The sequence below is a fragment of the Passer domesticus genome, chromosome 2 (genome assembly GCF_036417665.1).
Source record: "Passer domesticus isolate bPasDom1 chromosome 2, bPasDom1.hap1, whole genome shotgun sequence".
Classification (NCBI taxonomy): Eukaryota; Metazoa; Chordata; class Aves; order Passeriformes; family Passeridae; genus Passer; species Passer domesticus.
In genome coordinates, this window is record NC_087475.1 from 33,744,963 (window position 1) to 33,765,464 (window position 20,502).

General features: G+C 39.7%; 1 protein-coding gene and 1 long non-coding RNA gene across 2 annotated transcripts in view; both read right to left on the reverse strand.

Annotated features, from left to right (window-relative positions):
• OCA2 (OCA2 melanosomal transmembrane protein) overlaps positions 1-13,032 on the reverse strand; it is a 184,095-nt gene extending 171,063 nt beyond the window's left edge. The window contains exon 1 of the mRNA XM_064408163.1: positions 12,974-13,032. Within this exon, the coding sequence (XP_064264233.1) occupies positions 12,974-13,012 (39 nt within the window). The 5' untranslated portion in view covers positions 13,013-13,032. The remainder of the gene's footprint in view (positions 1-12,973) is intronic.
• A 16-nt stretch (positions 13,033-13,048) lies between these two features.
• On the reverse strand, positions 13,049-19,367 carry LOC135293700 (uncharacterized). Its single transcript, XR_010355810.1, has 3 exons — positions 19,149-19,367; positions 14,253-14,303; positions 13,049-13,067 (listed from the first exon to the last, which is right to left on the reverse strand). It is a non-coding gene; the product is annotated as an uncharacterized LOC135293700 (long non-coding RNA).
• Positions 19,368-20,502: the final 1,135 nt, after the last annotated feature.

Sequence of the window (20,502 nt, forward strand, 5' to 3'; positions counted from 1 at the left end):
AAGAAACTATCACCTTGTTATGTGACAATTGGTATCACTCTGCTCTTGGTCCCTATCCTTATATTCTGGAAATGACACCCTATTCCCACTATAGGATACAGGTATAAATAAGAGGAAATGAGATAAAACTGTAGGACCTGACACTCACACTAATGGCTTTACACCCAACCATGAAGCTAGAACTAGATATATTTGCACTTATTCTAAATCCTATTTTCACAGTCAAAGTGGTGTAAATGAATGCTGAAGTTGGTGGGAATAAGGACAATTTATCTTCCAAAAGATAAATTGACCTCTCTAAAGTTTACAGAATACAGATTTTTCTTTATCTGATACAATCTAGATATCTTGCCCTAGCAGCAATAAGTGGAAGACAATGACTAAATAATTTTGTGCATCCCAAAGTCTTTGATTTAATCATGTACCACTCTTCAGGAGATCTGAAGATTCAATTATATATAATATAATATAATATAATATAATATAATATAATATAATATAATATAATATAATATAAATATATTACTGAAAGATATGTATTAATTTCACATCAAACTGCAGATATTTGTCTCTTTTGCTTCATACACAACCATTACTAGGTATGGATAATTGTTAGATAAAATAGACTTCTTTGGATTTATCAAAGTTCACAAAAATTTCCACATGGCAGAAATAGTTCTGAGTTAACAGAGGAACAAAGAATTCTAAATAATTAACTTCTTCTGACAACCAAGTAGTCTGTCTTTTAAAACAAAATACCAGTTATTTGAAAGTAAATCAAGTCTCTTTGATGCTCAGAATTGCAGCTCAATTAATGTATTGTTTAGTACAGTCCAAAATTCTTTGAAAGGGCTCATGAAATCTGTTGCATCCAGAATGATAAACCTTTTTCTTTGTGAGGGGTGGGGGTAATTTAAAGCAATCTGCAGGTAGACACAGAATATTCTGATTATCAACAAAATTAATTAGTTTCTCATCTGTTTCATTAAAGCCAAAAAGTTGGAGCTCTGGGTAATTCCTACAAAGAAAGTATAATATGAGTGTATAAGAGTATAATATGTGGCTAAACAAAACCAATACACATGAAGAGAGGAAAAGCTGTCTACAATATATGAATGACTGATAAATATATGGAACTCATTTATAAAAGAAAACATAACTTTGTTCCTTTCAAAATTTAAGAAAAAAACAGTAACAACTGTTTAGCCCCAGTACTGCTGGAACTGGGGTGAGAAGTTGCTCTTTGAGGACACAGACTCCTTTAGTTTAGGGTTGCATGCCCCAAAGTTATTAAGACACCTTTGCTTAATGGGCAGAAACGTAATTTGAATTTTTATGGCTGTAAATTGTTTTTAAGGCAGTCTACTGGGCTCATTCAGAGAAAACATCTCTGCAAAGAGACTTATGCAAATAATAATTCCAGGAATAAGGACTGAAATCTATTTGCATTAAAAAAAAAAATTAAGTGAAGATATATATCAAAGAGCTGTAGCCCTGAAAAAAATAGTCTGGCATTGAACGGACAAAGCGAGACTGCAATATCCTGCCCCATGTAGCAAAAGGACAAATACAATCCCTGAAGGTGTAAGTGGGAAGGAATTGAGATTGGTTTTTTCTCTCCTTGTAAGAATTTGTTACTCACCAAATTCTGCATAAAGTTCCGGGGTCCCCTTTTGGAATAGAGTTTGGAAGGAGGGAGGCAGTATAGCGGGGGAAAGAAAAACCTCCATGAGAATACTTCAAGAGCTTGAGAAATGCCATACCACAAGAGAGATTGAAGGTATTCCATCTACTCCCACTTTTCAAAAGAAAAAAATAAAAATATGTAGAAATGACATAGTTACTGGGCCAGCTTCACAGAGACAAAATATCTGGTTCTAAAAGGCTTTTGCACTTAATGGAAAAGGCATGACATAAAGTGAGGGCTGGAAGCTGAAGGCAAATAAATTCAAACAGGAGATACAGCCTTATTTTTATTAAGTTTTCTTTAAGTCATCACACTGATTAGGTACTGAAACAAACTACTGAGGACAGCAGCCTGGCAATGTCTTCTGGACTGTAGCTATCAGTGGGACATCTGCTTAGACAAGGCATGACTCTTACTCCAACACTTGGAAAACTGGCTGAAATGTGCAAATGGTTGATAAGAATGTGAGAGATGGAGTCAAGATTCCCCCTCAAGCCCCAAAAGCTATAAAAGTCCATCTGTACAGATTTGCTTTTGGTCCATGATCTCAAATTCATTTGAGGTTAATTTTCCAGCTCAGGAAGTAAATCAGTCTCAATATCAGCTGGAATTTGGGTTTTCAGACCTTAGCTTTGCAGGTCTTTGACAGCGATGAGGGAAAATAGAAACAGTTATCACAGCAGAGAAAAGTTGTTTCAAAAATCCTTGCAGTAATCTGTTCCTGTTGAACCTATAAAGCCTTAGGAGGCTTAGGTGAAAAAAAAGCATCTAGTTATTGAGGGGGGTTTTTTGTACATTTACATGTTTTAAAAGCAATGCTTCTCCCAGCAATTTTCATTGAATGCTATTATTTATAGAGCCACTCAGCAATAAAATAGGAAGCTGTAATCACACTCTACATGCCTTGCCAGCCCCTGACATGGGCTGAATGTCTGAGAGGCACTGTATTCAGACTATCTTTTTTGTCCTTTCTTAAAAATAATAAAAAAGATAATAAAAATCTGTCTCCAGAATTTCTCTATAAAAGGGGAGAACTCATTAGCTGAGAGACACACAAAATGCAGAGAGCTTATTATTCTTTTGTGATGAAGATACCACATTTAGCCAGACATTGTATTTTAATTGTATTTTCCAGCAGTAAAAGTAAAATACTCTAAAAATGAGCCCTCCAAGGGAGGAGAAGAATGACTCTGCTTTTTCGCTTTGAGCCCCCGTGCCCAATGGGATGTCTCTGGGTCTTTGACCCTCATGATTCCAGCCCCAGTGGATTGGTCATTCACCCTCTCTGTAGAGGAGGAAGATTGATGATGATGATGATGATGATGATGATGATGATGATGATGATGATGATGATGATGACGCCTGCAGCCTCCCCTCCCACCACTAAGCTGATGAACCAGCAGAAATGCCTTCCAACAGGTCATGCTAGAGAGGGACTTGGTTATGTACTCCTCTTGTCAGTTCAAATCTTGCTTCAAAACTGAATTGACTCAGGCCCTGTTTCTCTTGAGAAGCTGCTAAAAGGGACCCTTGTGCCCAAGAGGATCTTTCTGGGCTCAGTGGGACCCTCAGGCATGCCCAGGGGAGTCCCACCCAGCGCCCACACCTGCACAGATACTTTACTGCAGCTCAGGCAGGAACTGCCCAACAGCCTTGCAGAGGACGTCACTGGCTCACTCTGTCGTTCTAATTCTCTGTGTGGCATAATAAGGGATTCTGGGAAATGAAAGTAGAGTAGCTTTTCGTCTTTTTAACACTCAGAGTATGGGTAAAAGTTCACGGCAATCTACTTTCTCATGTAACTTTAACATCTTTTGTTCTTTAATGTCCCTTTCAATGGCAATGAGATCAAGTATTCCCTCCACAAGTCAGCAGATGGCACAAAGTTGAGCAGCGCAGGTGGCACAACAAAGGGGAAGGATGTCATCCAGGGGAACCTGGGAAAAGCCTGAGAAGTGGACCATAAGAACCTCATGAAGTTCAACAAATCCAAGTGTAAGGTGCAGAGAGCAGATCAGAGCAGTCCCAGATATGAGGACAGACTGGGAGAAGTAGTCATTGAGAGCACCAGCAATGTGCACTCACAGCCCAGAAAGCCAATTATGTCCTGGGCTGCATCAAAATCAGCCGGCCAGTAGGTTAAGGGAAGGGATTCTGCCCCTCTACTCTGCTCTGCTGAGACCTCACCTGCAGCTCTGGGGTCCCTAGTACAGAACAGATGTGGAGCAAGTCCAGAGGAGAGCCAGAAAAATGATCAGAGGACTGGAGCAGCTCTCCTTTGAAGACAATCTGGAATAATTGAGGTTGTTCAGCCTGGAGGAGAGGCGGCTTTGGAGAGAGCTTATAGTACCTTCGACTATTTAAAGGAAGTTTACAAAATAGATGGAGAGGGACTTTTTACACAAGATAGAGATAGGACAAGGGAGAATGGTTTTACACCAAAATTACTAAGCTTCATTGTGTTTTCTACATGCATGCAAATGAATTGGTTTAATATTATTTAATTTGGACCACTTAAGTTAGTGAAGCTGAAGCATGGGTGTCATGACAAAATCTTAAGCTTACTTAAGCTATGAACAGTAAGGTCAGAAAGAGATGTAAAGAGGTCTATGAGGAACAGTGAGAGGGAATGGAGAAAAAAGAGTGACTGCTGACATCCTCAGTCATATGATCTTCAGTAAATGCAGGAGTTTCCTCAGGATCTTATCAGACACATACTCAGGACAATTTCCTTACCAATACACAGCTTCTAGCATCTGAACAGCCTCTATGTCCAAGACAAGAAAAGTACCAAGAATGAAATCTGATGCACAGAAAATGATAGCAGAAAAGTATATTCTCATGGCATTAATGACCACACAGACTTCATAAAGATATGCATTCTGAAGTTATAACCTTCATATATTGGGCACACTTGGGTGCTAGCATGTAGGTATACAACACCAAAGATGTCCCATGCTGGCTGGAGAGAAGTGACCAAGTGATGCACAAATTAGCACCTACCTGCTGAGAATTTCCTTGAAAATAGAAAAAGGAGTGTATGAGAACTGTCTTCTGATACACCAACTCCTTGCTCAACACCAGACCATGTTAGCTGTGACTGTATGTAAAGTTTTCTTAGTTTTTTTTTGATGACCAATTGCCATTTAGATTATTGTGAGACTCTCTGGCCTCTAGCTAAAGCAACCAATGCCACTGCGAAACAAAGTTTGCCTGGTTTCGGGGTTTCAGAGACTTTGGGTTTTGATTAGGATTTGAAACATCAATTGCATTTGGGTGCATCACACATACAGAGTGTAAAAAGGAAGCAAAAAACTTCTTTCAACATGGCCAAAGAGAGATATTAGACAATCGACCCAGTAAAGAGACAAGTACACCATTTGTTCTGGGCCAGAAAAACACCAGGAGTAGTCAGGAACAGAAGCACATTACAATATCTCATATATCACCCTGCACTGGCTTTATTGTTCCAAATAGTAATAAAAGAAGACAAAAGTACTCCCTGAGCCATCTGTGTTAGTAATTGGTGTGGCATAATAGGAATGGATCTATAGGGTGAAGGACTGGTGCCAAATACCTAAACTGTACACTATTTACATCTCAAAAAGCTTTAGTGTAGACTGTCCCTTGTGTGGTCCCATGGACCTAGCAGTGGTGAGAGCACATCTCTTAGTTAAATCTCAGCTGCAAATCAAGTTTGTGCACTCTGAGGCTGTTCCCACACACAAACAAAAGCACAGCACTGGGGGGTGCTGTGGAGATTTGGTTCAGACAAACATTTCTAATCCAAATTTCAATGTGCACAATAGGATTGGAACTGGCATCCACGAGTAGTCGTATAAAATGGAGGAAAGGAAAATCTATGAAACATTAGCATCCACATCCCAAAGAACAAAACTACAAACTTGCAACTATAGACACGACTAGTTAAGAACTCCTGAACGACTGTCCTCAAAGATGGATTGAAACAAGTCATCCTGTCCCCTCTGGCAGATGCAGATAAAACTGCCATACGTGGTGTGAAAAAGTTCACTGGGCTTGGGGAGCTAACAAGGACAATGCACATAAAATGTCAAGGACAAAAGGAAAATTCTTTACCACATGGTACTTTAAAAAACCCACATTAGATTATTCATTAATATAAAAGCCCATATTGTTCACTGAAATTACTCAGCTTCCTTCTTCAGAAGAAAAATGTTACAGCATTTTACAATGCTCAGGAGTAAAAGAATGCTCCCTAACAGCCTGACACGAAATGCTAATGCATCAAAAGTCACCAAGGTTACAGACGTAGAGCAACAGCCCCTAGGTTCTTAAAACAAATGAGAGTTCTAACTGTAAGTGGTTGCGTATGTGTGATTGTTATATCTCTTTTTTCAAAGACGCTTCTCTGAGTCTAAAATCACATTTACTTGTTTTAAACCCCATTCATTTCCTGGTTTTTTATTTTTACACAGCTAGGAAAATTGCTTGGAGGCAGGCACAAGCATGATGCACTAGCTGCTGCCCGAACTTGCGTATGAACTTAAAAGCCGGCAGCCAAACAAAACAACAAATACAGAATGACACAAGAAACTCTCCTTTCATTCCCTTCCTCCACTGAAATATTTGCAAAAAATATTTCTACTCCAAAACATGTACATTAGATTGTAAGACAGTCATTAGGCTACATGATCATGTGAGGATGTAGTATGTGGAGGAAGAACCCTAGCACTGCTGCCAAAATGCAGCAAGATTAAAGTTAAGGCACTACTCAGAAAATCAGCTCACAGGCATCCAACGCCTTACTTAGAGACTGACCATCCCAGCACAGCTCAAAGCTACATCCCCTCTGCCCTAAATCCCATATCCTGCCTTCCCCAGTCTACAGAGACTTGCAGCTCCTGAGCAGATAGCTTTGTTCTCCACAGCCCGTTGGACTTCCTGGGCACAAACGCACCCAGACACCTGCTGAACCCATGAAAACACCAACTATCCACAACTTCCTGCTGAAAGGACCTCCTGACCCATGATACTTCATTGCAAATTATATTTTATTAGAATAAGGTTCTTCCTAAACAACTGCAAATGTTCTGGTTAAAAACAAACCAAAAGAGGGACTCTAAAGTCCCTCTTGGGACCTCTTTGGAAGACCATTTCTATTTGGAAATGGAGGGGAGCTGGGTTAAAATATCTGGTCCAAAACTAGATTTGCCTTTGAATGTCCCATCAGACAAGATTTGATTTGATGTTGGATAGTCTACTGCTAATATGTACCACTACAAGCTGTTGGCACTACACCAGTTTCTGCAAACTGGTTGACCATACCAGTTTCTGTGTATCTCCTCTTTCAGAGAAATGGGCATTTGTCAACCTGTGGTCATGGCACTAATTTCCTGTGGGTAAAATGAAGCTTGAAGTTTCTTTCTTCCCTGGAAGATCAGAAGGGAAGGAGGAAACACAATCAAGAGCAGTCCAAGCTGGAAGGACCTTTGCAGATTGCCTAGACCAGTCCCTGCTGAAACCAGTCCTGGCTTCAAAGTTAGCCAAGGCAAATGGCAGACCACAGTACTTTGGCGGACTACCCAAAGCAGCTCAGTGTTTGGGCCAGGCACTTCCTGAGCATGTGAATCCAAGTGAAGGGAATGGGCTCGCTCCCAGTATCCAGTAGGTTTATGCCTCCTGGGAGACACAGATATGAAGTTTGTGTATCTCAAGGCCAAGTTCAGCACAACTATGAGAGTGTCCTTTAGAGAATCTTCACGATTAATCTATTTCTGAATTCTTTATTTCATCTTGACATCAATGGCAAATGCTTCTGAAGTGTCACAGTGTCTAAGGACCAGGAACCTAATCCACTGTCTCAAAGGGTTTAGGTCTCCTTATCAATTCACAAGGTCTGTTTTCAAAGCTAATATATGTCCTTATTTTTTCAAGTGACTCGTGAAAAATTTGTTCTTCACCTCATCTCTGCAAGCCAGCATCTGAAACTATACCACAAGTATGCCAGGCAAGGGCCAGACCCCATCACACAGGAGAACAGCCAGAGCACTTGGCTGACTGACACTCAGCCCTCAGCTGACCAGCCAGACCATTATGTAAAATTCCTCAGAGAGCAGTGAGGCATTCCTGGTCAGACACCAACAGTCTGAGGAGCAGCTGGATGCAATACCCGCTGCGGGAGGAGGTGGGGATCAACAAACAGACTCCTATTTCCCCACATGCTTACTGAACCCCCCCTGGATCCCTGCTCTGCCAGAGCCTCCCTCAAGCTGCTGCATGAAGAGCCATTTGTGAGTTTGTCCAGCTCAGATAAAAGAAAAAAAATCTGTCCACTACAGAAAAGTTGAGCACTTTTTCTCCTGTGCTTCTATGCTGAAACACTCCAGGAAAAAGAATTTCAATGAGAAATTATATCTGCTGTGTGAGACACACATTTCTATATTAAACTAGCCCCAGTCAGCACACTACAAAATTTTAAAGTAAATGAAGTAAGGGCACACAAGTACAAGACTGACAAATTAGAAAAAAAAAAAAGAAAAAAAAGAGAAATGTGTTAGCAGTTATAAAAGCAAGTATAAAAAATATAAAACCAGTTTAAAAAAAACAAAAAAAAAACCCAAACAACAACAACAAAAAAAAAGAACCAAAAAAAACCCACAAAAAAAATCCCCCACACTAAAACCTAGGGGGGCTCTTTCTTTCTTTCAACAGATTGTACGCGATTGAGCCTATTATTGAAAAAGTCAGGTCCTTGGCTAAAGCTTGAGCCATGTTTGAGGATATTTAGGGCTCTCCCAATAAATTTTCTTGTGCCTATTAGAGAGTATGTTCAGCTGCCTCATTTTTTACAGAAGCAGTACTGAAGTGTCTCTGCCTGTCCCTGCCTTGCCAATTTTCAGAAGCTTTAGCTTTGAGGCACTCAGTTGTCTGTCCATGTATATTCCAAGGCTTAATTTCACAAAAGAAGTGAAATATCACTTTCCAGTTGCAGTGATACTTGTATTCAAAGCTCTGTAATTAGCCCCTGGTCATTCACAACTGCCAGGTAAAATTCTTCCTACTACTGAAGAGACAGAGCAAGAAAGATGAATTACCTAATAAGGAAATTAGAAGACAATTAACAGTGATTTGCAAAGATACATTTTGTCCTTGAAAAGGTAAAAGAAAGTATATTGCTGGAGCTACCAAACAAGTAGAAACTATTTTTTTGCTCTAAACAGCCTCTTAACAACAAATATTTCTGTTTGCATTCCTAATACAAATGGCAAACATTCAAAAATGTTTGAGTGAACATTACTGATGATGAACATTGCTGATCATAAGTGATAATGCTTTGACAAAAATTTCTGCCTCCAGAACTCTGATTAGACTGATTAATGCAAATTTCCAAATTACTCATTTATCATGAGATCTCCACAGTTTTGTGGAATTTATGACAGCTTTTATAGCATGAATTGTACTAGGAACTAGAGACCAAAATTAACAGACCCAGTTGGTAGAGATAAAGCACTAGAGACAGGCATGCAAACACTAAAATAGCTCTTTCATAATTATACAATTATTGGATGATATCTCTACAAATGAAGAAATATTGCCTCAATTATGTGTATGCCTATAGACTGTGATTAATGTCTGACTTAAGAGAGGATGTAGTTTAAGAGCAGGACTAGTTCATCAGCTAGATCCTGAACAGTTGTGTCATCTTTCCAATTTATACATAGTGTATCTTTTGCTATTTTTCACCTTGTACCTGCTCTATTTCCAAGAAAATGGAAAAATCTCAAATATTTGTCATGCTTGTGCTATGAATTCAATACAGTTTTCACAAAGCAGTTTAACCAATCCACCTGTTCTGATGAAAATGCAAATAGCAAACTTATAAAACTACAGTCATAACAAAAAAAAAACATTTCTAGGGCAAGCAATTACAAAATGTTGTCTTTCTTTACTTCTCTGAAAGAGAATCACTTTCACAGGAAAAATCACCCATATATGCCCTTTGACGGTGTTCAAGAAAAAGGGTCTGGCACCAAATGTCACATTTATATTTCTGCTTTGATTCAGTCTCAAACAAACCAGTAAACTTCCCAGCATGCCCGCTAAAGCAGCTCCCACATGGTGCAGCTGGAGCTGCACTTCAGTGCCCTCGCTGTGCTGCTCCTTCTTGCAGAGCACAAAATACATCCCAGCTGTGCCTCACACCCTATGGGATAGCTGCTTCCCTGCACAGTAATTAACAAATCCATGATAATCACAAATCCACAAATCAAACAGTCATGCAACTGTATTGGCTTACTGACACTGGACGGGGATAAAAATGTACATTTCAAGTCCTCCTGGTCTCATAACAGGTAAGAAAATGAGATTTTTAACAAATCATCCCATGAACAACAGAAAAGAAAATATTACACAATTAGATGCAAAGCCTGAGAGCAAGCCTCTGGTTTTGGGTCAACCTGGGAGCACCCCAGCATAAGAAAGCTCCTCTCCTTTATACTTGACTAAACATTTCTCAGGAGTCATTATATCAGTCAGGGAAAAGCAATGGCACCACTTCTAATCCTGCTGGAAAAGAGTGCCCTGTAGGCCACCTCTGCTAGGCTGCTGAGAACTGCAGCCCAGCTGTGGCATTAGCTGCATAAGGCTGTACCTCATTTTCCAGATCCAAACCTCTAGTGGCTGAGCTGCAAGCTGCAACACCACAGCAATATTAACAGAAAGCAGTTTTTTTGGGGCTGAGCAGAATTCAATATATGGGAACCAGTGGGGAAAAAAAAACCAAACAAACCACAATCCCCCAAAAAAATGAAACAAGAAAGAAAACCAACACTGCTGTCCCTTTGTGTGAAGCAACCAGAAAGACCATAGAACAGTTTATTTAAAAAAAATTAATCAATGCTGTTGATTAATTTAGAAGTGCTGTTGTCAATTTAGAAGCTGCAAGTTGTAAGACTCATCGTGCCAAAATTCTTTATTTAATTAAAAAAGGAATGCGGCAGATGCATTGTGTATGTTACCATAAACCAATAATTGTGATGGTATGTGTAAAAGAGGTGAAGTTTTCTGCTACAAGAACTTGATGTCAGAGGAGAGAAATGGTTAGAGGAGACTTCAAGCATGGCATCCACAGGGTGTGCTGGCAGTGCTATAGATCAAATAAATGCAACAATTACCCCCCCTCACCAAAAGAATAAAAATTTGCATGAGTTTATGCAAATTAGCAAAGGCAATGAGCATCAAATGAGATCTCTACAGTGCTGAGCTAACTTACACTGTAAGGTTCTGTAGTGACATATCAACATGAAAGAAGATAAGTATATCTGCTGCCAAGAGATGGAGGGGGAGAGGGGTGGTAGAGATGGCTGGGGAATGGCAAGCACACCATAAAAACCTATGGAGGACAGATGTCTCCATGCCCCCCTTGGTCCTGTGCCGTGTACCTAATGAGAAACCTCAATAGCCCCTTTACTTTTTACACTTTCAGATGCTCTGTTTTAAAAGCCATCTTCTCTGGCAGAGATGTCCAAAGCTCCAGAAACCCTCACAGTGGCTGTTGCTACCAGTTATCAAGGACTCCTCTTCCATAGTTGTTTTACTCTTTTTTATAGGCTCCTGAAATACCACAGACCTGTTACCTGAACCAACTGAATGCTGAAGAAGGATTTTTGCCAGCCTACACCTTCTTTTGATTGGTGCCATGAAGATGGCTTCAAAACAAGCTGATGCATGCAAGAAAAAGCCATTCATCAGCCAGAAGATACTGTACCCTGTACAGAAGCATCCATTCATCTGCTGAACGGGAACACAACTTTTATTTTATTACAGACTATCTTTACTCATAAAAAAGACACCCCTTTTTGCTCTTTTTTGATAGGAGAATTGTGGGTGCAGTCGTATTTCTGTAGAAATCAAGACATTCAGTCTTTTCAGCAAGATCACAGAATCAGGACTAAAGCATGGAAAACATGAAAACCCAATGTTGAGTAATAGCTGAATATATTTTAACTATAAAATATATATTAGCTGAATTGTAATCATATCTTAGACTGAATGGATGATTTTGGCAAGAATTATGTAGCTTTTTTTAATGGATGCAGAATGCTTTTTCTTCTCTCAAGAAAATTAAAATATCAGGGGGTTCACTTCTCTTTCCTGTTTGTTCTGTTCCTAGCTGAACACACAGATTTTAAAGCAACTGATGATCCTGCAGTGACCACATTAAAAAATAAAACATCTGCCAACCATTACCACAAAGCTGTCTGGGGCTTCTGAGATAATGTTCAATTTGTCCCTGCTCACAACAATGACACACAGAGTATGCCTGTCAGAAACAGCAGAGTTATTGCAGTATTCTGTCTCCTTTGCCCAAAAATTGTAGGAAAGGTCATCTAAACTTTGCCACACAGATTCCAGCAATTTTGTTTTCTAAGTAGGACAGACAGGGTTTTGTAAAGATCTTGCAGAAGAAACCAGGTCATCACTGCATCAATAGGCAAACTTCATTGCACTATTAACACAATGTGTTAAGAACAATATTTGCTCTTGTCTCAATTCCAATTTTCCCCCTTTGTTTTTAATTCAATGAAATTAGCAGAAAGTAAGACAGTTTCTACTATAAAAAATTTATTGGCTATGTGGCTATTCTACAAAATGTACAAAAGTAATTTACCAAAATCCTAGCAGTTTAATCTATTATGTGAAAGAGCAATGGCCAAATCTTAATGGTAAGAGCCTGAAGGCTTTCTGCTGTAACAGGATTTAGCAATAACTTTTAATTGGCAGTTCAAAGTTAATCCACAGGGGAAAATGTGATCTGGCAAAAGCACTCAGTCACAGAATGAAGAAAAAAAAAAAAAGAAAAAAAACCCCCAACTTACAACTGTGGGATTTTTTTTCTCAGCATTTTTACAGCTATTGTTATTGAGAAACATTATAGAAATTATTGCTGCATTGTCTCAGTCTAACAAGGCTCTTCTTCTGTGATACAATTTACCCCTTTTGTATTTTCCTCTACCGGTGAAAAAGTGGGCAAAAGTTTAACTTTTCAGTTCTCCTAGTATATATATATATTTATATACTGTAGCTTTATTTAACATACCTTCTGAAGGAAAAATCATAAACAAATCCCTTAGAATAATGCTCTCCTCTTCCCTCTTTCTCCTTTGACATCAGGCCACAAGCCTAAATTTTTCTTGTTTCTACTCAAGCAGCACCCAAAATGTTTGCAGCAAGGAACCGTTTCTCCTCCTAGATTTAGCCTAGAAAAAGCCCGTAACACAGAGAATTTTTCTGGATTGTACTCACCAGGATCTGTTCAGCTCTAAATGTCAGCACTTCTGCCATCCATGGCTTCTCTTCTTTGTTCCAGAGATGTTTCAGACTAACTCATAGTGTCCTGCTGAACACAGAAGACAACATAAGGGTGCCTCAAGAGAAAACTGGTGAGGTCCAAACCAGCCTCCCACCATTAGAGCAAATTCTGCATTGAAAGCTGAGCTTTTGACAGCTTATGGCAGTTACTCTTATGGAAATACTAGGAATTCTGATGACCAAATATTTTTGTGAGAGCTCAGAAAACAAGTGTCTGTGTTCCATCTATGACTGTATTAAGAAATACAGGAAGTTTCCTACATATTAGCTGAACAACTCAAAAGCTGCACCTCTTCAACATCTATTTTACATGAGTTACAGATTTTATTTTTAAAGAAATACATGTAAACATTACCCTTAAAAAAGGTTATAACTACATTTAAGTGACTGATCCCCTGACTTCTCACCTAAAGTTCCATTGAAAACCAAACTTCTACAGCTAATTTGTAAAACCTCAAGCTCTTGGGAAGTGGGGAAGCTTTGCACTTTTACTCTTTCAGCAAAAGCAGGGCTGAGCAGAACAGACCAGCCCATTGTTGGTCTGCAGACTGCTCCCTTGCTGGCAAACTGCTCCAGCAAGGTGACTGGAAAAATCACAACAGCTTGTTACAAATAAAGCCAACATGAGTAAAATCCATGAAAAGGAATGCTTCAAAAAAGTGATCCAATTTTTCTAAATCATTTTACCCAAGAGATATATTCACTCCACATCAATGTGTTATCTCCAAACACAGATCTAAATAAACTTTTTTAACACAAAGCTTCATGTTTTACAGAACATCTAGTCCAAAAAGTAAGCCTGAATTTCATCCCTTGTGCATAAATGGAGTAGGAAAGGCAACAATGAACTACATTAACAATAGCAAGAAGTTTGAGTCCTTAAAGAATCTACAATCTAAAATAAGTTAAAACAGTCTTTAAATATAATATCCTAGGAAAGGTTAATTTTTGAGACAATGTAAAGGTCAATAGGAACACAACTAAAAAACAATTGAATATTATAACATACACTCCATGTGGCTCACTGATGTTTTAAAATGCTGAAGACTCAGGTACACATAAATGCTGTCCAGAGACCCTTCACTAATTGCAAAGTTTGACCAATTTTTAATATGAAATATTTTATTGCACATATTAAAATTATCCTCACAAAATAACAAAAAAAAATTAAAGTATTCTAAGAAACATTTCTTGTAGAAAAATAGCATTTTACCTGCTCTTTTGAAGAATTCTTGAAGAGGTTCTCTTGTTTGGAAAGAAAAACCTAAAAAAATTTTAAAAAAGAAAAAAAAAAGATGCACAGATGTCAAAAATAAAAGGTTTGGTTCAGCTGCAGGAGACGAGAGATGCCCCTTGCTTTCTAAAGAGAGTTTATTTAGGTAAATAACTTTGTTGCTGTGGAATCCAGCTCAGTTCTTTGTAGTAAGCATCTCTGGATGGGGAGAGAGTGACATTGCATTCTCTGCACACTCATAAATGAAGCAGGAATTCCCAGATTTGCCATCATGTGATTTCAGTGAGGAACTAGCACTCGACTTTTTCCCAGCACCCGTTACTCTCTGCCCAGACACAGCTCTTCCAAAGCCTCAGATGGCAGTAACAAGTGGCAAAGAGAGAAAGGGCACACAAATCATGATCAGCCTCACTGAACAGACACTGAGACACTTTAGGCAGGAAGCAGGAGGAGAACAGAGCAGAAGTAGTAGAAGTACTGCTCAAAAATGAGCAGTAGCTCATTGTTAGCCTGCCACAGAAATTAAAAAAGAACAAATTTAACAATTTTTACTAGGAAAAACTGGGCATACTGGGGAGGGGTGGGGTAAGATTTAAGGTGGGGGGCGGGAATTCACTTTTTCAGCCATCAGAAATGACTAATAAGATTATCCTGACAAACACTCATTCTCGGTCTTTATACTGGAATTTCAAAGGTTTACAAATGCCACTGCAGTACTCAGTGGGATAATAATTAAGCACTACATCAGGCAAAATCTTTTTGTCTATATCAGACAAAAGCTGATAAAAGATAATATAATCTACATTCTACATATAGTATATGCCAACTGGAGAAACAGATGCTACATTAATTTCATGGCTACAAGCAGAATAGAACAAAGGAATATAATGCAACATTTATTCTTCATAAAGAGAATGATGCTATTGACATTTTGCCTTGAATAGCTGCATGTTATTAAATAGCAATGATGGTTTCTGCTAGCTGAGCCTTCCTAAAGAAGTAATTGTTACTGAAAGATGAGTAACCATTTTTGACCTTCTAATATTTAAATATGAGATGAACACTTCCAGCTCCCTCAAGATTATCCATAAGGTCATCAACAGTTATCTCCAGTGTTCTCATTTGATGAGCACCATGGATGTACATCCGTGGCCTGTCTCCCTGGCTTCTGGGGAGAGCAGCTTACTTCAGAAGTCTAGTGAGAGAATGCAATCAGGTGGACCATTGTGCAATTTCTATTAGTGTTCCATTTGTGCTGGGGGCAGTTAATCATCCAAAAGTGAGTTTTTCAAAGATTTTTCCTGCTGTTTTATTTTTTCCCATAGGCTGTAGAGTACATGCAACAGATGCAACACAAGTTCCAGTTTGATGTGGTTGTTTACAAACACCAAGGTGACAATAGCTTAAGATATAAGAATTTATTTCTACTCCTGTAACTCAAGAAGTACCTGTCCATGTTTTGTGAAGGTGAATCTATTTATATCTATCCCCATTATCACAGTTCAACTACCCTCTGACTGCAGTAGTGGGGCAATAGATCTGCCAGCATGAGAAACATCTTTTTAATCACAGAAAATACAATTTCCATTAAAACATTAATATACAGGTGTCCTCCCATCCAACTTTATGCAGACAAGTAAACAACTTCTCCTTTAAAGGTTATTCTGATACCAAAAAATAAAAGTCCCTTTATTAAGATAATTATTCACCTTCAACTTTATAACAGTTAATTTGTGTTTCCATTGCTTAGGCACTTCAGCCATGGATGAGGACCACAGAGCTGCAGATGCAGTAAAAACACAGAAAAAGGTGAAATGTCCCTCTTTGCAATCATGTTAAATGCAGAAGACAGTACAGTAAGGAGCAAGTAAGACATCACTGGTTTATATAGTAATTGTAGGGTTTCCAGAGGCACTCATCAAAGGAATACTGGACTGTTCTGTGTACTGTGAGAGTCCACCAAACAGACATCACCCCATTTAACCTACATTTCCATTAAGAGTTGTGCTACATCACCAAGTCAGCCATGATAACAGTGGAAGGCCAGGCAGAAATTCAGAGTTAGAGGATGCCACACACAATGGAGCTGGCAGAAGCCCTCCAATTTAGTGGCAGGCTATTGGCATGTGGAATATTGCGGCCTTTATTAGACTCATAGTAAACATTTGTGATATTCTAATTTATTCCAAGAATGCACTGGAATTGTGAAAGCTGGGGACACAATGTTATTAGATGTCCTTATATTGCTAGGAAAAAGTTTTTGTCTTCCCTAATTCTAATAGTAGATTTAAGAAAAAAAAGCAGAGAAGCATTTTATATTAGTACTAGACAAAGTGGTGATTGCTGCTGATGTCCCAAGTGGAAGGAACATCAGGCCTTGCACTTGCAAAAGAATAGGCAATGGGAACAAAAAGATGCAAAAAATACTAGTTAATTATATAATCACATCTAGAAAAGAATGGTAAGAGAAAGCAGTTATGCTGCTCCTTTGATTTAGGATTTTAAATCTTTAAATCTGTAGAGTGAAAGAGGAGGAGATAACTGGATCTGGACCCAAAAGGATCACTTTTGTAATGCCAAGTTCTTACATGTCTTGGTTTCCACAGTAGCCAGAGCTGTGTGGCAAACCACGGTTGGTTCTGGCTGTCTGTCTTTTCAGAGCAAAAATGGGGGTTCCAAACCTGCATCAAGGCTTTTATGGAGAAAATTCTGGGTTGGAAGTTGAGATATATAGGTAGGTAGGTAGGTAGGTAGGTAGGTAGGTAGGTAGGTAGGTAGGTAGGTAGGTAGGTAGGTAGGTAGCCTGTCCTAGGGAGGGGTGCCTTCTGGAAAACTGTACATGGCTACATGAAAGTCACAGGTCTAAACTTCCAGTTGTAGTCCCTGGAGATGAAGGATCAGTACAGGCAGCAGTTCAAGAAGAGACACCCTGACCACAGCCAGCTGTGGTCACCACTGCAGGATGAGATTAGAAACTTTCCAGACTGTATCAGCTCTATTAAATAAGCCTCCACTCCCAAAATGTGGAGAATAGGCACTGAGTTCACAGATGGTGACCTTCAGCTTAGACACCTGGCTTATTCCCCCGTGGGTTGTGATGGTGGGAGTGTTGCCACTTTGGATTGTACCACCCGAGCCCTGCAGCCTAAAGCCTGCTTCACCAAGCTGTCCGGCCTGCTGCCAGAGATTCCTTTGCCTTTACCACCACTCCTAACAGGCTGTTGTATTTCTGAGTAGCCAGTTGTTGTTCTTGAAAAAAAAATTATTCAAGTGGTCAAAAAATGGGATTTGCTCTTAATGGGCTTTTAGGTGCAAACTCCTAGTCTGAGAAGGAAAAGGAATCAATCTTCCAAAACTAGATTTAAAGGCTGCTAAACAACCTTTGAATAAAGACAGAAGGTCATTGAGTCCCATCAGGGAGTTTAGGGGACATGACCCATTTATAATCATAGTATGTGTTCCTTAGAATGTTAGTGAAAGAAGTGTTCAGGCCAGTATACATTTGCCTCCCCTGCAAGCATCTTAATTAGCATATGGGAAAAGTAAATCATGCAGTACTCTTCCAGAAAAAACAGAAGCGGTGCATTCCAAAGATCTTATTGATAAAACATTTTTCCTTTTCAAATCAAAGGAAATGTACAGATGTAGAATTTCTTGCAGATGTTGCCTTTCAATGCTAGTCTCCAACAAATTTTTAATTAGAAATTGTGATGTTAACTAAAGCATGCCAACACAGTTCTTTTACTGAACTGGAGTTGAAAGGTGTGGGATTGGTAGAAAAAATATTCATGGTGTCATGTCCTTGTCTTAAGTGAAAACTGCAGCAAAGCAACACAGCTGTGAATGTGACACAGAAACTATTTGTGAACTGGTGCTTCTGATATTCGGAAAAGATTCTGCTTCTTTGAGTATCTGTCTCAAATGTGAATGCTAATGGTATATCTGCAAGGCACCATTCTTCTTTGCATTTAGTCATCTGATGGTCAGTGACTACGATTGGGCAAAGATTTCTCAAAAAGATAGAGTAGAATTGTCTCAGTTGTTTCCTGACTCTGCTCATCTTTGATCAGCTCTCTCCACTGAGTTCACATGTGGTGCACTAGCATCATACGTGAGAAAGTTTTCAGCAGAAGCATTTTGAGAAATTTGTTTGGAGAACATGGATATACTGTAAAATACTCTAGGATTCTCTTTTGTAAATTGTCAGTGTTAAGTGAAAAGAAACTTAAGGTTTACTGGGCACTTGCATGTACTTATTACTGCAAATAAGCTATAATAATGATGTGGTACACCACTTCTGGAAAATAAAGTCTAGGCTAGGAGTATAGATCTTCTTGTTTCCCTGTGAAAACTTCATCAGTGTGTGGGGACAAAATTGCCAATGTGGTTTGGTGGTCAGCTGAGCTTTGTTATGCTGTTTGGCAGCAACACATAGGGGAAAAAAAAGCAAGTGTAACATCAAAATTTTACAAACTACAGGCAAAATGTGAAGGTTTCTCCTAAACTGGAAAGACTTTCTGAGCAAGACTCCTGCATATGTCCTTCCTGGTTCTGCTGTTTCTCATGTTTTTCATCCGTTTCATCACATTGACCTAGCAACATCCTGGAGAATAGGGCTGATGTCCAAAATTAAGTTGATAGGAGAAGGGCTGTCTGACCTGAGCAATGCAGTAGTCAGTGGGTTATGAAGTGCGTGCATAGCAGGAGGAAGAAATGAAATGCATTAAATACCTGTGTGGGTATATGCAGTGAGATTTGGGCTGCCTTGGGTGAGTTGCTCTTCCTCCAAGCTCCTGCAGAGAACAGGGATGCCTAGGCAAAAACTGGCTGGACAGAACCCGGAAAGAAATGAACTTTGGAGTTCAAATCACACACCTTCCTTCCTGTGGTCCTGGGACTGCTGAATCCTGACACAGACACTGACCAGGCTTCAGTCTGTGGTACTTATGACCAGAGTTACCCATGTAGGGCACTGCCTTTGGAATTTTTCAGTTTGGAACAAAGGAGTTAAAGACCCTCAACTGTTCCAGCAGCTGATGCCAAGGTTCCACTTGTGCCAGCAGCTAGCACCACCTTTCCCACACAGATCTCAGTGGTGGCTGGCATTCAGTCCTTGTGACTGAGTGTACACATGGGCTAGACAGTGCAGTCATGGCAGAGGGAGATTACTAAAAGATTTAATAAGAAGATGTAAGAAGACAGGACAAACTGCAGTGAAATTACTTTTGGCTTCAGTCCTGGTTTTGCCTCTCAGTCTGGATTCCACAAAAAAATATTGCCTTGTGTGCTGCAGGACATCAGTACCGGGTTGCTAGTTGTTTCCAAGATGGTCTTGCTTGGTCTCAGGCAGTTTGCAGTGTGGATAAAATACCCATGTATAGGGGAGGAGATTTTCAAGCCCATGGGAGACTTTCAAGCTTCCTGTGTGGTTAAGGCACAGGACCAGGAGTCAGAAGATCAAAGTTCCTGTCTTGTACTGAAAAGCTGTTTTATCACATAGGCTGTGTTGATGAAAATTATCTCTACACACAATTCTTTGACTCAGCCAAGGCTTGATTCTTGCCAGGCAGTATCACCTACTCATCCCTTATGGAGTGGTAACAGTTGCTGCCAAGGCCTCACAGGAGATGGTAAAACTGTTCTATGGCACTTCTGGGAGATTCTGTTATTTTATGGTCTCAAAACAACTCTGAGACAGTAACATTTACAGGTACAGTCAGTGCTCCCTTTACCCATCAGAGCCTGGATTCACTTCTGCTGCTTTTGGGAAAGAGGTGAATTGAAACTACTGAGCACCCATTTACTGACCTGGCTGGTCTTGTGGTCATTTCAGGAGTTTTCAGTAACTTGTCTGTTGCCTGATGAAGACAGCAGTTCCTAATAACATCATAACCATGGTGCTGCTGGATTAGGAGGGTTTGCAAAGTATCTGCTCTGGGCTAAGCAACCACTAGCCTGAAAAGCCAATTTGGGAATGACAGTCTGCTCTGAGAAGGGGCTGTACTGTGTAGGGGTGCGATTTTGGCACGACAGAGGTCTTCATCTGATGAGCCATCCATGTCATGAAGTGACATGATACTTTCCTGCCACTGAGGTGGACTTTGCATTGTCAGCTTTGAGCAGTCCTCAGCACCCTGTGTGATCAGATCCACCCTTCAGAGATACAGACATGTGCGTGCAGCTCAGAAATGCAAAGTTGGCCAAGGTCCTTGGAGATCAATGCCTGGTG